Source organism: Colletotrichum orchidophilum, assembly GCF_001831195.1.
Source record: "Colletotrichum orchidophilum strain IMI 309357 chromosome Unknown Scaffold_140.1, whole genome shotgun sequence".
Classification (NCBI taxonomy): domain Eukaryota; kingdom Fungi; phylum Ascomycota; class Sordariomycetes; order Glomerellales; family Glomerellaceae; genus Colletotrichum; species Colletotrichum orchidophilum.
Genome location: NW_019173096.1, coordinates 1 through 16,662, shown reverse-complemented (window position 1 = coordinate 16,662; position 16,662 = coordinate 1). Strand labels below are relative to the sequence as shown.

The 16,662-nt window shown below is 47.8% G+C and overlaps 5 protein-coding genes across 5 annotated transcripts; 2 read left to right on the top strand and 3 right to left on the bottom strand.

Moving 5' to 3' along the window:
- Positions 1-1,346: 1,346 nt before the first annotated feature.
- On the top strand, positions 1,347-3,102 carry CORC01_12010 (uncharacterized protein; the record flags this gene model as incomplete). The annotated part of the gene is made up of 3 exons (XM_022623632.1): positions 1,347-1,355; positions 1,817-2,198; positions 2,489-3,102. The coding sequence occupies 3 exons, from the start codon at positions 1,347-1,349 to the stop codon at positions 3,100-3,102; spliced, it is 1,005 nt and encodes a 334-aa protein (XP_022469844.1).
- Positions 3,103-3,579: 477 nt separating this feature from the next.
- Positions 3,580-4,584, bottom strand: CORC01_12009 (uncharacterized protein; the record flags this gene model as incomplete). The annotated part of the gene is made up of 2 exons (XM_022623631.1): positions 3,580-4,394; positions 4,488-4,584. 2 exons carry the CDS (start codon positions 4,582-4,584, stop codon positions 3,580-3,582), a joined length of 912 nt encoding a protein of 303 aa, XP_022469843.1.
- Positions 4,585-8,089: 3,505 nt separating this feature from the next.
- Positions 8,090-9,725, top strand: CORC01_12008 (fluconazole resistance protein 1; the record flags this gene model as incomplete). Its single annotated transcript, XM_022623630.1, has 4 exons — positions 8,090-8,262; positions 8,313-8,334; positions 8,391-8,464; positions 8,519-9,725. The coding sequence occupies 4 exons, from the start codon at positions 8,090-8,092 to the stop codon at positions 9,723-9,725; spliced, it is 1,476 nt and encodes a 491-aa protein (XP_022469842.1).
- A 1,770-nt stretch (positions 9,726-11,495) lies between these two features.
- Positions 11,496-12,329, bottom strand: CORC01_12007 (uncharacterized protein; the record flags this gene model as incomplete). Its single annotated transcript, XM_022623629.1, has 3 exons — positions 11,496-11,682; positions 11,836-12,057; positions 12,229-12,329. The coding sequence occupies 3 exons, from the start codon at positions 12,327-12,329 to the stop codon at positions 11,496-11,498; spliced, it is 510 nt and encodes a 169-aa protein (XP_022469841.1).
- A 2,736-nt stretch (positions 12,330-15,065) lies between these two features.
- Positions 15,066-16,648, bottom strand: CORC01_12006 (uncharacterized protein; the record flags this gene model as incomplete). Its single annotated transcript, XM_022623628.1, has 3 exons — positions 15,066-15,302; positions 15,533-16,281; positions 16,501-16,648. Coding segments are annotated over 3 exons (1,134 nt in total), but the record flags the coding sequence as incomplete, so codon positions are not given.
- Positions 16,649-16,662: the final 14 nt, after the last annotated feature.

Here is a 16,662-nt window from a genome sequence, read left to right as displayed (position 1 = left end):
CGAGGCTACCGGTACGACAGTCAGTCCAAGAGTCGGATGGCAAGCTGACAGAAGGAGGCAGGCAGGCAGGCGGCAGCGGTGTTTAGAATTTCAGTAATAGTGATGGCACGTGCAGGGTACCTAGTGTGGCACCCCATGTGGCACCAGCTGGTTCGCACAGCACTGGATAATCCCGTAACCGTTTGTCAAAACTGGAGCCGGATGCATCCATCAATGGTCGTGGTGTCGGCGAAGATGCACACTCTACTCTGCCTTCTACCGCCGAGCCGAACATGTCTTGGACTATTCTGTCCGTCCCGAGAGCAAAAACTCGACTACTTTGTACGGCTTGTCGGTCAAGGCGCAGGATGATGCGGACGTCGACACCTTGCTTGCTCTTCCTCAAGAAAGTCAGGGCCAACAGATGCTACGACCGTCCTGAACCAGTGAGCTCTGGCCGGGAATCAAAGGTTGCCAACAATTCTGGAAACACGACTTACAGAGGGGCCGCCATCGATGTGCCAGAAATAACTGCCTATCTCCATCCGTTCGATGTTACCCAAGTATGTAGAATAGTTCCTCCAGATGCAAATACCTGAAGCTTGAGGGACATTTCGGTCGGCCCAAAAGATGAATACGAAGATGTAGTGCGTCCTGTTGGCTGGTCAATCTGGTGAACCGTTTGGTCCTCGAAAGTCAACATATAGTTCTTGCCCTGCATAGCAATCTCTGCCAAGATGTTGTCTGCCTCAGATTTATTCACCTTGACGGTTTCGATGTCGCCATTTGCACCTAGCTCGTTTGGTTGACGTGACGCTTGAATCAGAAAACCAAGCCCAGACATTTGTGAAGCCAGAAGAATTGCCCCGCTCGTCAAGGATGTCGCAGTGACATTCGCTGTTCGCGGTGATCAATGCAATAATACTCTCCTTGTCCAGAAAAATGGCAATTGCATCATTCCATGCTTGGTCCACACACTCTCACGTCTCGTCATCCGCGACGAATACGTTGAAATGTGCCGAAGCATTGAGGGGAACCACGCGGCCGTACTCGATGGCCGAACCTTCCGACCCGGCGGCATCGTACACCGTGGCAAAGTGGAAGTCATTCACAGAACCAAGTGAGATTTAATTCCGATCCTGTGCTGGTTTCAAGGAGACTTAGAGACCAGTATCGCCCTGGTTACCCGCCGCAATGACGATACCAATGCCCTGAGAGTGGATCTTGGATCGGAATGGGATGTAGGGTCAACCAGCCTCCCAGACAGTCGTCTCGCCGATTGACATGCTGATGAGATCAACTTCGTTGCTGGCAGCTCTTTTGAAACCTTGCATCAGAATCTCGTCGGTAACGCCTCCAGTGCAACCATGAACACGGTAGGCATATAAAGATGCATCAGGTTCAACATTAGAGATGCCAAAGCCGACGCTCTAAGGGTCCTTAGCACCGAGGATTCATTTAATAACAAGTTAGCATAGGTTTGTGGTGAGCAGCTTTGCTTAACATGACGTACTAGCAACATGTGTGCCGTGACCGCCCTCGTGACATGTAGTCAATGGTTCATTGCCCGGGGCTGACTCATCCCAGCCCACAAAGTCGTCATAGCCTCCCGCAACCTCCATGAAGCCCTCACCATAGCCCCTACCCAGAGCTGGGCGACGCCAGCCAACACCAGTATCTAGGAATCCAATCTTGAAGCCTCTTCCAGGCAATCCTTGGGCACAAGCTTAATCAGCACCAGGCATTTTCAGACTGGGAGGAAGATCCCTAGTGCTATTGATGGTGACAATCTACGCGGCAGCCCTTTGTTGGACGGACTGAACCCTAACTGGAACAGAAGGGGCAAGATTCTGAACTAGTACTGAATAGTCTTGCGGATTGCTACGTTCTCGTTGAGCAAAAGCTTCCCAGTCTGAGCCCGGGAGACATCGCCACACATCTGCAATCGTCCGCAACTTTTTTGAAGCAATACAACGGAATTGGCATCCTCACGACTATAGCACAACAAGGTTCTGGATTATTCAATGTCCTGAGAGCAATCACATCAGAAACTGATTTCTCCGCTACCGAGCTCAACCTACGCGACTCAGCCGGCCCAATTGAACATGTTTTCACCAATGAGAACCTGTCATCTGCTTCCAAGACCTACAAGTTGGGTCACAGGCCCGCAGAGGATGTCAACGGACTACCCAACGGCAACAGCGGTGACATGAAGATATGTTCTACTGGTCACTGAACTTCAATCATGTCTACGCTGAAGTTTTCCCCCCAACCAGCTCCATTACTATCCCAGCTGGTGGCAAGGCGACCGTGGAGTTTACTGTTAATACTCCCTTTGTTGATCCTTCTCTGCTGCCAACCTAGTGGTCTCACCAGAGTCACCGAAGGGTAAAAGAACTTTCAATTCCCTAATCTGGAGTTGCGTATGCTCGCGGCAAACTTTCCAACAGTACACGAGGGACTTGAAGAACCTCGAAGAACCTCGATGTGACTCCAAACACTCCTTCAGGCGTACCTGCGCTGCCGTTCATCAGTTCTTCTGCTGCCGGTGTTCGCAACAACGACAAAATAGTTTTCACATTCCCCGCCAAGCAGGTCACCGAGAAGCAGACAAAAACTCCAGATAATGACCCGGTTCTCACGATTCTCATCGATCAGCCATCGACATATGTCGGCTTTGTCGCCATCCCTGCCCACTTCGCATCCAACGCCGCTTACAACTTCGCACCATCAATTTTCGGGTCTATCCCATGCATCCAACCAAACACAACATCATTTTTCACCGTCACTACCCCGCCTCTGGATCTGAACTCATTCGATAATGTGGCGGGATTGAAGATTTATGGCCTGGTTGGTCTGTTGTGGGGCGGCGACGTTTCTCATGGAAATGTTGCTACCAACTTCCGAGGCTACGGTGTCTACAGTACTGAACGGACTTGGGGCGTTGTTGAATTAGCCAACGGGACCATCTACCAATTGCCAAATACCGATTACCGTATTCTGTTTCGAGCACTCACACGGGGAGGCAACTTGAACAGCTCAAGCGATTATGACAGCTGGCTGAGCCCGATCATTGGTGTCAATATCACGAATCCCGGACATTCCAAACCGTGGCCTACATAGTAGGATCAGTTAAAAACCCTACACCTAACACTCGGACTGTTGGACATCTTTTGGACTACCTATCGTGCGCATCTAAAGCATGTAATAGAACTTGGTGTACAGACTGGTTCTCCGCGGACTCGTACTGTCTTTTTCTCATTTATGCCTCGTCATTTATGCCTCGATGTTATAAGATTTCAAGCCTAAACAGGTCATGATACAGGAGATGCGACCGCTTATGCTCGTACGGTGCATGGCTCTGTGACGTCACGGAATATTCTTTCATCATTACGTCGGTAATTTCCTTACCATCACCCAAGAGGATTTGACATACTATAAATCGGCCGTGTATCGCGGCAAGTTGGCGCAGATTAGAGGGACAGCTTGTGGCCGAAACTATTCCATCATAAGAAGCGGTAGAAGTCTGGCACATTCAGAAGCATAGGACTTGGCGAACAGGCCTCACAACGTATAGGAAGTGCTGAAAAACAAGCTGCGCTATCTCTTCAATCTTTTCAGGGGAACCTGCTGGGACATCATGTTATGTAGCCGAGCAACATCCTGCTCAAGTCGCTCAAAGCGGTGTTCATTCCGCGTCTCCTGCTCAGCTGCTTCTTCCCTCAATGTTCTGAATATCTCATCACGGGTGCGTTGCAACTTTTGGTCCATCGCGGTGGCCATGCGCATCGCAGCCATTGACGCAAGAGCAGCATCCTCTACCGACTTGGCGAGCGCAACTCGCTGCTCAATGTCCTGTCGGGCTTGACTCGTCCTGGCTGAGGGCCGTGATCGTTTAGTACTAGGCTTCTGTGCCGTGTCTAGAGACTTCTGTGGTGATCTAGGCCCGTTGCCAGCCCGCTTCAGTTGGGTTTTTGGCCCCTTGTACGACTTCTTGGTCCTGAGGTCCTGCGTGAGGTTATGCTCTTCGAGGTAATCCTTAACGATGGCCCTAGCAGATTCGAGAGCCCTCCAGAGAGGCATCCAAGTGGCCTCATCTTTGCCATATCCGACCCATTGAACTAGCAGCTCTCGCTTCTTGGCGTCGTGGTCGAGGACGCGAAATATGTAGAATTCGGCGATTCCATCAAGCTGCGCCTCCCTGTTCTTGCCGTCTAGACGGAGACCACTCGCCCAATATTGAAGGACCTTCGGCTCGTCAATCTCTTGCCAGTGTTCCTCATGAACGGCTCGGATTGTTTCGTCTTTGGTAGAGAACCCCCCGACTTCGTTCTTGTCCCGGGGCTGGGAGAGGAGGATAACGCGAAGGTCGTCGGGGGACCTGAAGTGATCGAGGATTCGGCTAGTCTTCAGTTCTAGTCAAAGGCAGTGAGCCCTGGTCAGTATGGCTCGGAGACTTCAATGGGGACGGTACAGAGCACATCGATATTTTAGCGGGCTGGCTTCACCTTGGATTATTGCTAGTGTAAAATTGTTGGCATCGAGAGGCTTGATCTGTCCATCACCTCCAGCTTCGAGGTATATAGAGTAGTCGTACGCCTCCATTGTACTGTTGTAGAGAATGCCAGGTAGAGCAGGACGGATCCAATATGGTCACTGAATAGGCGAGATGCACTCTAAGGTAGGTCGCGAACAAACGCGACGTGACGCGCGGGCCAAGCACCCTTGCAGATTCTAGCATGTGCTGGGAAAAGGAGGGAGCTTATGTAATCTAAGGCAAATCGCCGCTCCATCCTTGAACGTCATGTAAGCAAGGATCTTCCATAACAAGTACCTTCTACAAAGACAATGAAAGGTTTTAGACACCTCACACGCTCACCAACGAGATAAGTTTCTCACATAGTGTGTAACATGGCCAATATGAGATAAATAGGAAATCATATTAATATAGACATCGATAACGACGCTAGCGGCGCGACATTGTACACAGCTAGGCAGTACAGGAGGCAACCCTCAGTGCCCTCGCACCATCACACAGGTAGATCGCTAAGCGCTTGTTAAGACTCTGTTAAAACAACGTTCTGCCACACCGTAGGATGCCCAGATTAATAAGCAGCCTCATTGACCAACAGATGCCGGCGGCGTTGTTTGCCTCCTGTGGCGGTGTACGACAGGTAGAGTGAGCACATTTTCAAAATTTGCCCGCGTTCTCCTCACCACATTATAAGCATTTAAAAAACCCGCTATGGCCAGGATTTGAACGATAAGGTGGTAGCTATCAGCAGTGTAGAAAAGATGCTGATTTTCTCGTCAATCGTCACAAAAGTTCTTTCGAGATACGCTGTGCTTCCCAGGGTCGATCCTTATCAGGTGCTTGAGAAGAGTCCAATGGTGGGCCCCTATTAATTATATAAGGGATATAAAACCTCCCTTTAGAGCCACTTTAGGGCACTTACTAAATTCGAATACTGCTAAGTATATATTCATACTCTAATACTTTTTTTTAAAAACAAGTCTTTATTCAATTCTTTATTTAAATATCAATTTACTTTAACACTATTTAATTTTTATTTTTTTTAGAAACTGTATATATAATAAGAGTTTAATATTATTTACTTATTATATACTTATTATTTTACTATTTAGTAATTCTAATAATATTTTAGTTATTATTTAATAATATTTTTTTAAAAAAACAAAATATTAATTAAGAAAGTTAATAATAAAATAAATAGTTTAAAGGTTTTTTTTTATTTAAAATACTTGATTAGTAAAAGTACACTTAGCGAAATATTAGAGTTGTTAAATTTTAGACGCAGGCCAAAGTCATTTATATAGATGACCTTCCTAAGCTATAAAGAGTCTCCGTAGATCAAGGAAGGCTACGTTTCTTAGCCAATGACCCCTTATGCTATTTATCAACGTTGATCGTGGTTTGTCCTATTCAAATGCAGCTCTCCGACGAAGTTACCAGGTGCAGCGGCTTCAACGACCTGGGAAAATACCACCCTCGTTATATATGTCTCATCCCTTGAGCTACGGAGCCCTTTGATATACACACTAATGGATGTGCAGGTTTTAACGATGTCAAGGGCCGGGCCGTCGACGAAGGACTCGCGCTGGCCGCTGAGAGGAGGAGGAGAGCGACGTTTACCTATTCGATGTGATACTCGCCGCCGACGGGACTTCCGCTGGATCCAGGTAGTGGCGTCTGGAATTCTGAACACTGTGCCGTTGGAGGAGATGAATATGTCCACATCCTTTCGAGGTCGAGACCTGCCGTATGTGTTCTGCGTCAATCACGAGCGGATTTGAGGAAGAAGACGTCAATAGATATGTTGTCAAATGATTGGTCCATTCTTGGTGCGACATAGGCTCAAGGTAGAATTTGTTTCTTGAACGAGGGGCGACCTGGCTGGATTTGTTTGGGGAAGCTCATATTGATTCACTCTTTGGGATCTTCCGTGGTAATGTGGAGGCGGAGAGGAATGATGCTAGTTCGACATAGAGTTCGACATAGGATATGCTGTGGAAGGGGCGTAAAATTAGCGATGGTATAGGGAGAGGCTTGGCGGGATTGGTTTTCAAAGATGGACGAGGTATTTTAGAGCTTGATGTAATTGAATTATTTCCTGCTCAGTGGATGACGGAATCTTGGATAGACTGCCTCAGGCCTTGAGACTCCTTTCCCCACTTCATCTGAAAGCATGTGACGTAGGATTGCTACGACGATGTTGCCTTCACAATAGGACTGATACGGGTGCCTGATGGAAAAGGGCGACTTGCATATTCTCAGACGCAACAGAAATTCACCCTAGCATACAGAAATTATAAATTAGAATTACCATACTATGGCCGCAGAAATGCCGCAACACAGATAATCGATGTTGTATAGAAGATACAGCTATCCTGGAGTACACGGTTGTCGAGAAGTCAGAAGTGCGTGTCTGATTGAGTGTGACGATTGGGTTAAATCACTTCACGGAGAGATCCATCCCGAAGCCGTGGAGTGGGAGTTCCCCCACTGGGCCGCAAGAGGTTGCTATATCAGAACCATGCGGTTAGTCCTGCGCTTTTAACATTTTGAAAAGCGGTGGTTGGGCACCCGATTCTATTTCAATATTTCCTGCGACTATTACGGCGAGAAGCTCGCAGACTTTATTATAGTTGTGACGCCCCTCCGGGGGGTGGGGCCCGGCGTCGCCGAACCCCGCGCGGGATCCCCGGATCGGGAGTGAACTTCAAATTTTCCTTCCATAGCGACTGTGGAAATTACGGGTCCTATTTTAGCCAATCAGCGCACCGCAATTTTGTGTCTAAGACTGACCCTGTTTTGGGATGATGTACATCACGTTAGCGATCAGCACTTTCAGCACTGCTTTGAAACAGGCAACTTGGTGTCTCACGGCACTTTTCTATCCTGAGTGACGAAACCTCGACTTCTACAAGGCATGTGGTAGAGCAGCTGCCGGTATATACTTCTTTCTCATTAGCAGATGTCATTCATATCTTTGAGCAGCGTCAGTCGGCAGCGTCAGTCGGCAGGTGGTTAAAATCATGCTTCAGCTTCAACTACAGCTTGCACAATTGTTCGAAGCGAAGCACAGCTTTATAGCACCGGACAAGGATCATGACAGCTCGTTATTGCCGATAGCCTGACTCAATTCACCACACCCCGCGCGCCGTGACATTCTATGCGCATTGTCCATCCTTCCACGGAGGCCAAACACACCAGGCAACACGAATACATCTAAATAAATACAATTTCTCAAGCTTTTTGATTGCGATCACAACCTTAGCTAATGAATGGTTACTAACCCTTGTGCGGATTCCCCGGTGCAGAGTAGACTTTTGCATTTAATCAGGATTGACTTTAACACCTTTGCGCGCCAAGACTGATGCAAACTAAGGTTCTCGATGGTGCCATTGAGAGCGTTGTATGGAAACGGACTTTCAGCAGTTCCCCGCGAGTTTGAAGTATCAATGTGTTTGTTTGTATAAAACTTCTCAGTCCTCGCAGACCAGGGCCACCATAGCAACAATCCAAATCAGCTTCGTCTACGTATGACTAGTCGCGTCGGATCTGATCTGCAGGTCGACCATTGTCAACATGTTGTGTTCATCTTCGACAATTCACGAACATCAGTATGGTGTCGAGCTGGGCCATGGGGCGCACTCTAGCTCGGAAGAGACGCTTGCACTCAAAGGTATTCATCCTCGACAGTGGGGACTTGCTCGAAAAATATGGGATACAAGCCTGGTTGTGTTTTTGGAATTCTTCACGTAAAGAACCCTTTTCTCTTCTTTCAATTTGCTGAAGCTAACTTCATTAGGACAATGATTAGTACCGCAGGAGTAGGTTTTTGTGATTCGGGAGTGCGTAGAAGATTGTATGCTGACCTGCTTAAAAGACGCCTGTCGCCGCGCATCTGCATCATGACCTTGGTGTCAGTCCTGTTGTAGCAACTTGCATATTTGTGTCAATGTAAGTGTCGACTCTCGCAGTAACCAGTGCAGTTTCACTAACATAGAAGCAAAGATATTTAATTGGCCAAACAATCGGTGGAGTCGTCTTTCCTCCTTTCTCCGAGTCTTTCGGCCGTAAGAAGCTCTACATCATCAGCACCGCCTTCTACAGCTTGTTCTGCATCCTGATCGGGAAAGTCCCTACCATTGCTGGGATCGTTGTGGGCCGTTTTGGTAGCGGATTCCTTTCTGCAATCCCGACCGTTATTGCGACTGGCAGTATCGAGGACCTCTGGGATACAAACGCGCGAGTATGGTGCATGTTCTGCTGGGCGTTGTTAGCCAACCTTGGTATCCTAGCGGGACCTGTCTTTGGAGAATTGGTAACAGCGAAGGCCACATGGTATGTCGTTGACCTCTCCGGGCTTCTGGTGCCCAGGCTGATCTTTTCGACTAGGGAATGGGTGTTCTATGCCGCAGCAATTGTGACGGCCTGCGTTGCAATTCTATTCTTCACCATCAAAGAGTCGCGACCGTCTGTTGTACTGGGTCATGCCAAGGCTCTCGATGATCTTGAAGGCAAAGGCAGCAAGTGGCATATTCCACTGAGCTACGAGAAGTTTGATATTGTCCGGCCACTTCGCCTACTATTCACCGAGCCCATCGTATTCTTGGTAGCTTTCATAAGCGCGATTGCGTTCGGGCTCATCTATCTTTTCACGGAGGTATTACCGATGGTCTACCAAGCATTGGGTTTCACCGACGGCTGGCAGAACGCACCATTCCTTGCTCTAGTAATCGGAATGCTTCTCAGCGTGCTTACCAGGTTCTACGATCGCCGCGTTCTGGCCAACGCTGACAAGCCAGTCTCGCCAGAGTCGAAGTTTACCGGGTATCTCATCGGGGCCCCCGCACTGGCTATAGGTCTTTGGTGGTTCGCATGGACGATCCCTCCGCGCGTCTCAGTCCACTGGATGATTCCGACCTTGGCCCTTGTGCCGGTTGGGTATGCGGTCAACGAGCTTGATCACGTCTTGGCCGGATACCTATCTGACTGCTACGAGACTTACACAGCCAGTAGCTTTGCAGCGTTAGCGCTCACTCGCTCGCTATTCTGCGCAACCTTTCCGCTCTTTGGACGGATCTTGTTCGATGCACTAGATTTCAACAGAGCATCATCTTTATTCGCCGCGTTGGCCACGGGTCTTTGCATCGTACCACCGATGTTGGTACGTCATGGCGCATGGTTGAGGGAAAAAAGTAAGTTTGTAAACAAGTGACATAGTGTAACGGAACTTATCGCCTACTTAGCAAGAGGAAAATCAAAAGTTTATTGTTTTAGGAGATGAAGTTTTATTAAGAGACCACGTGATTTTAGTGACCATGTCTCATCGATATAGAGAAAAGAGACTGCTGTACGAAGCGTCAACCCCTAAATACCTTTTCCTCTAACCTGCATCGTGTAGTTCGATTATCAAGGTCTTAGATACCTGCTGCAGGGTAATTGCAACGTTATTTACCGGCGACAGTCTTCCCCTTTTCTATAGAACGTTCTATATGAACAATTTACTCTTATTTAAATAAGCTGTTGGTATCCGTATAACACATATGAGCATCGTGTGGATTAAGGGGGCAGGCGGATACTGGAAACCATTGATAAGGTACCGTACCTTACCTTCCACTCCCCCACTCCCCCAACCAACATGGTAATGTTGCGATACCGCCTCTTAGCCAAAATGTGCCCAGACAGGCTTCACCCCCGCCTAAACTCTTTTTAAATTCCTTCCACCTGGGCTAATGTAAACGGTCCACCATCAACTCTGCAGTCTATGCCCTGCAGTACACAGCCCGAGATACTTAGCATTATTGCAAAATGTTGATAGTGGTGGATTCATAAAATTAGAGGAACAAAGGGTCTTCCAAATGGCAATTCATTCCGATTGGTCAAAACATCTTAAGACATGGCCATCGAAAACTATGTTCTGTAGCGCTCGCTCACCCTCTGCTGAGAATCTGGGGCAGGGAGCTCTAGAGACTGTACGGCGAATATGCATGGCGCGTTCCTCCAGGTGCGATACAACACGGTCGTGAGTTATCCAAACTATTCCCATCATAATGTTTTCATTCTCATCAGGGACGATGTAAAAGAACAAAACGCTTCCTCTTGTAACCGTCAATTGCCACGTCTGCCTACCTTAGGTGACGGCAGTAATAAGGTTGATAACCATACTATTCGCCTGTGTTTTATCCTGGGGGATAATCGTAATACGCGGCGAATGGAGTTTCTAAGCGTGAGAATTACTAATCATAGCGCAGCTGGTGCTGCATTTGTTTATCAGTGTTTAGGTACAATGCAAACCGTTGACCCCTATGTTGACATAAAAGAGCTCATGATCCTTCTTCTCTAACGTTTGAAATTCCTCTCTTGCGTTTTCCTCCTCTTGTGGGCCCTCTCTTTTCAAGTGGCCGGGCGCACTACAGCGGTAACACTTCCGGAAGACAGCCTTCCTCTTCCCATTTGATCCTACGACGAGAACTTCTTTACTTTCTTAAGTTCCAATTCATCACAGATTCCTCCTCCTTGCTATAGGCTCTCTCATCAGTCTGGTCAAGTCTAGGAAGGTTCTGGGATTGTTTCCGTGGCGCTCTTGGTAGGATCGACTGTCCAAGCGATAACTAAGAGTCTTCTTGAGATCATTTCCGTCTCAAGGGAAACCACGGATAATTGGAGATGAAAATTATCATCTTTCCAGCAGGAAATATGAACAAGAACGCCGTCTAATATCTCCTAATCCTAGGTTAAGGCATACTTAGCTGGCCGGGATTTCCAAAAATGTAGGGATAAAAGGTAAAGGGATGAGCAGATGAACGCTGTGAGTCACGGGGATCACCCATTAATGTTAGCAGCCTACAAACCCAAAAAACTCTTACATCAAACCTAACACTCTCATGTTCCACATACACACAAGGATACAGTCATCAACTACGATATGTCGGAACAAAAGGAACTACGAACTTAATATCTAGGTATGTATGGTAAACACGTGCTATCAGTGTTTGAAAATGACTGCACCGAGAAAGCGCAAGTCCTCACTTTCCTCCGTAGACGGCATGCCATGCTGGAAGCCATTGGCCAAGAAGAGGCCAATCAGTCTTGCAGCCTCCATGCGTCGCTTCTGCGCGTCAGATGCGCCCTCCCAAATAGTAGTAGAATCGGGTCCCAAAATGATCTCGGAGCTCTCGGTGATTCACCTGGCAAAGCCAAAAGTCTCCAGTCGTGATTGAGGTCCCAAGCATAGTCTTGAGCCCCCCTAGCGACATCCCGAACGGACCAACCTCGGCACCTCCCCAGTCGCAGATGCCTACAATCCTGCCTGTGGCTTTACTCACGTGGACATTATCCTCGAGGAGGTCGGTGTGGTAGGGCACGAGCGGCCAGTCCTCGGTAAAGAGGTCCAGGAGTTGGGGGATGATTTCGTCAAGTGTTGAGTGAAAGCGCTCAAGTTTCCCTTGCGCAGCTGCTGAAGTTGTGATCGATAGTTGTCAAATAGCTGGGTAGGATCTGGGCGTTTCATCTCGACAGGCGTGTTATGGTACGCCGAGGCGAAGAACCTGCGCTAGCTAGGTTAATTGACCAGATCCAAGTCAGCAGCATTAGGATCCGGGATGATCTTATCGCAGTCCTGTCCATCCTTTAACCTGTTGTAAAAGCTCTCTCGATAAGCGGCATCTAGAGCGGCCTAGAAATTGCCATTCGTGAATGGCACTTGGGTCTTTTCGTACTTGACGTCAGTAGAAGCCTGAAGCGCCTGCAAGGATAATGACATCCAAGAGATCAGGGTACGCTTAGAAGCCGCGGCAACATCGGCGTCCTTGAACGGCATTATAGCGTCGTTGTGGATCTGGATAATCGGACCTATTGAGGACGCCCTAAACGTCAGTTCGCTGTGAGGCGAGAACCCTATGTTACGTGGTCGGCTATGTAGGAGATTCTAACCCGTTTGTACGACGAGGGCTTCTCGGCATTACAGCTCCATCGATTAACCTAAACGATGATACTGGCCCATTAATGACGATGTCCCTCGTTGTTGCCCTTCCCTATCGAACGTTTAGGAGGTAGTAGCTGTTTATAATAGCATCGTGGCTATGACTACTGCCGCGGCGGGTATATACCTAAACAGTACCGCCATTACCGTAGCCTAACCTTCCGCCGCCTGTCGGTCTTAGACCTCTTTCACAAGATATCGTCAGTCACTACCCTCTGATAGTGCGGTGATTTAAGATTGCTTACATAATACATCTGTTGGTGTCGACTGCAGGGTACGGGCCATTACCTCCTGTGACGATAATAAGGGGATTGAATCTGAGTTCGAGGCGTCTGTCTGTTTCTGGGGACGAGTCTTATTTGAATATTGCTACTAGGTCATGGTTGACCTGCGGATGGCCGGTACAATTATCACTGCCACAAGACAGGATAGCTGACACCACAGCCAAAGAAGAGACACACCGTGAGAATATACTGAGTCCTCATAAACATGATGATTATGGACGAGAAAGCGAAGTAAGGCAGGAACCGAGGCTGCAAGGTTAGTAAGGTGTCTCCAGGTAAGTATTTTTTTTTTTCAAATAATCAGCATGCATGCCTTTAGCCAGGATACACCGGCGGACTACAAGAAATTCGCTCAGTTCGTCATTAGAGTGTTGTTCTTTTTCATTTCTTCAAGTTTACTTAGAGGACATCGCTGGGATAGTGCGATGGCCACACCGGAATTTTTAGTCGCAGCGCACATTATACGAAAATAAGACAAGACCTTTATGAACCTTTGGCTGTTTACTTGGCTGTCTGCCTGCTGTAATTTCAACGGCGTCTGCATTCGATTGTCCGGGAGAGCAAAGACTGCTCCATTGCATCATGTGCGCGACGAGTCATTAGATCGGCTTTTTGTCAGGTGCACAGCCACCGGCGTGGTGCCGGAGTGCCCTACGGTGGTTGATTGATATTATCCCCACATTAAGAGAATTGTAAGTGGATACTAGGCGCCGTGAACTTAAGAAGGGCAGATTCGAATGACAAACACTAGTGTGCCCTACCTGCACGGTTGACCCCTTCACTTGATACGGCGCAGCCTGACAGTTTTATTACTTTTTGAATGAGGAGCTGTGTATATCTCCTACTTGATAAATAAAGATAAAGCTACTAAAATTAAGCTTAACACTGAGTACCTTGACACTAGACATTAGACACCTCTGTCTTTAGGCGGTTCCCGCGGCGTCGCTAGGGAACGATGAATGAAGCCATAATCAGTTTGCCAGAAAAACCCGATGCCTTCATCGTTGGACTGGAGCAGAAAAAAGCGTCTTTAACCATAACTTTTAATTCCACATTCCTTTCAGAGTTTTCTGTCACTCACCTCCACCAACGGAGCTGAATCCATCTTCAATTCCTTCGCCTACATGAAGTCCTAACCCGCTATGTTCATCTATAAGCACATACTATCTTCTCCTGGTTACTACTTTCCTCGCAGTTAACGAGGTCGAATTATTATGGCTAACACCGTTCCTTTCCTTAGCCCTAAGGGACTCCGCTTCTTGCTATCCCTCCTCTTGCTCCAGGCAGCTGTTATCAGTGCAACACCCATCCCACAAGGTCCACGACGAGAGCGTAATGTAGAGCCCATCACTCCAAGCTTCTCAAGGACACCCTTGTCAGCTTGGGGTACATCATCAATGCCTAATTACTTTCACTAGCTTTGGATGGGCTAATGATTTGATAGAGAAGAAATTTTAATATGAATAAATTGGTACAGAACCCATATATAACAGCGCGGGTAAAGTTTATCAAATAATTATACGGATATGCTACTTCTTAAAATAAGTTTGATAGAAGAATCCTTCAAACCTTCATATATTAAGCTACATATCGTGTCAAATTAAAAGGAACAGCTCTTAAACCTTATATTTATTTACGTATTATGCTAATTAAAATAAAAAACCGCTCAAAACTTATTTTAGGCTATTTATAATCGTAGATTTAGTTAAGGTGTCCGTGTACTGGTTTATTTTATTGCTTTTCATACGGCTATTAAGAAAGCTCGATCCCGCTCTCTGTAAAATCTTTATTTGCCAGCCTCCTTCCGCCATAAATTGTATTCGTTGGTCTTCAATTGTCTACTAGATCTCACGTCACGAACGAACATGCAGATCTCTCTTATTAATATTCTTTTAGCGGCTGCATCCGAAGTCTTTGCTATAAAACCGTGTGCCCAAAATTTGGTTCTCCCTCCTACTGCAGTCAATTTAGTTAGAACTCAGCCCGAGTTCGGCCAAAATACGTATTATCACAACAACGACTTCCAGTACACAACCCCCAGCAAAGGCTCTAACACTGGCGATCTGTTTATACAAAACATCTCGGGTTATCGTCGGATTATCTGCGTTGACGAGGATAGTACGACAGCATGTTTCTGGATTGACGCAGGAGATCAATGCAAGACAACTCTTACATACAAGACAATTACGACATGTTCTATATTCAATGCATAACTCGGCAACGCCTTTGGCAGCTAAATGTAAATAGTTGTATGCGCCAGCCTTAGCTGTTACTTTTAATTAACAAGATCCTAGGGGACGAATCGGAAGAAGAGGTCCAAAGGGGTTTCCGATAACCGCCGTATTTCCCGGGCCCGGTTCGGCACAGGGGTAAAGGAGCCTAGACGTACGGGCTCAGCCGTAGGTTCGCGGGGCCGTACGGTACTCTTGTCGCTTCGCTCCGGCGTACGGTCGGGAGTATAGGCGGAAGCCAGGTCTCCCGGGTGGGTCGCAACCACTATACAGCTACGTACGACGTACTGGAGCCACTGGAAGCATTAGAAGCATCAGAATCGCTAGAAGACATCGCGGCATTGATCAAAATGACGGTCTGGACGGTTATTGGGGGGGGGGGGAACATAGCAATAACTGACGTCTCGTTATGTATCTGTTGAAATGAGGAGTAAAAGTAGGTATTTCCTAGTAGCTTTGCTTCGCATTGATTTGATTTATCGTTGGCTCATACCTATTGCAGAGCTTGGCGAATCCTCCTCTTTACCTCATCTGCTTGAGCCTCGACACACTCCTCTATTTGTTTCGCCATGCTATCCTCAATCAACTTGCACATGTCTTCTTTAAACGTGTCGCCAATGTTTTCCTTCAAGTCCTTGAACTCGTCACAAGCGTCTGGTATTTGATGTACAACCTCGGCGTACTTGTCCTCCAGCTCGCTCACATCAATAGATAGATTGTCGATGGCGTCATCAGCTTGGTCTTGACGGGTTTCCAGCTTTAAACAGTCGGCCTCTAGCTCACCATGTCGTCTCTGCAATTCCCCAATGTTCTTTTGTAAATGTTCAATATGTTCGCGTTGCAGCTCTATCTGCTCGCGTTGCAGTTCAATTTGTTGGCGTTGCAGTTCAAGCAAATGCAGGAAATGCGCTGTCTTGTTCTCGTCGTCTGGGTCCAAGAATGGAGATGGCGGTATTTTTCCCGGGCGAGAGGCGCCTTTTCCAGTCCTTGGCGAGCAGATAGCGGCAAATGAACGTTTTCTTTTGGAAGTTGGATGCCTATATGTGTCTTGTTTTCCACAGGGGAGGGCGCCCAGGGAGAGATCTAGGACATTGTGCCGCCGTTCGGTATCCCCGTACCCCGGCGGGGGAAGGTCGCCGCCGGAACTTTTGGCATCTGGTCTAATCCTTGGCGACTGTCCCTCACTCAGACTTTCGTCATATGGCGGCGGTAACTCTTGCTGAAGACGCGGAACTGTCTCAAAGGGAAGGGTACTACCGCACGACGCAGGCGTGGCTGGAGCGGGGGAGCTGCAACGTTCCGTTGTGGGCGGAAAAAAGACATGATGATGATGATGACGGGGTATGTGTACCCTACCGCCAGCGCCATTGTACAGCCTATTCACATCCAGCATGTCCTTCTACGGCTTAGGGGGGGGGGGTGGGGAGCTGCAACGTTCCGTTGTGGGCGGAAAAAAGACATGATGAGGAGGATGACGGGGTATGGGTACCCTACCGCCAGCGCCATTGTACAGCCTATTCACATCCAGCATGTGCTTATACGACTTAGGGTTAGGGTTAGGGTTAGGGTTAGGGTTAGGGTTAGGGTTAGGGTTAGGGTTAGGGTTAGGGTTAGGGTTAGGGTTAGGGTTAGGGTTAGGGTTAGGGTTAGGGTTAG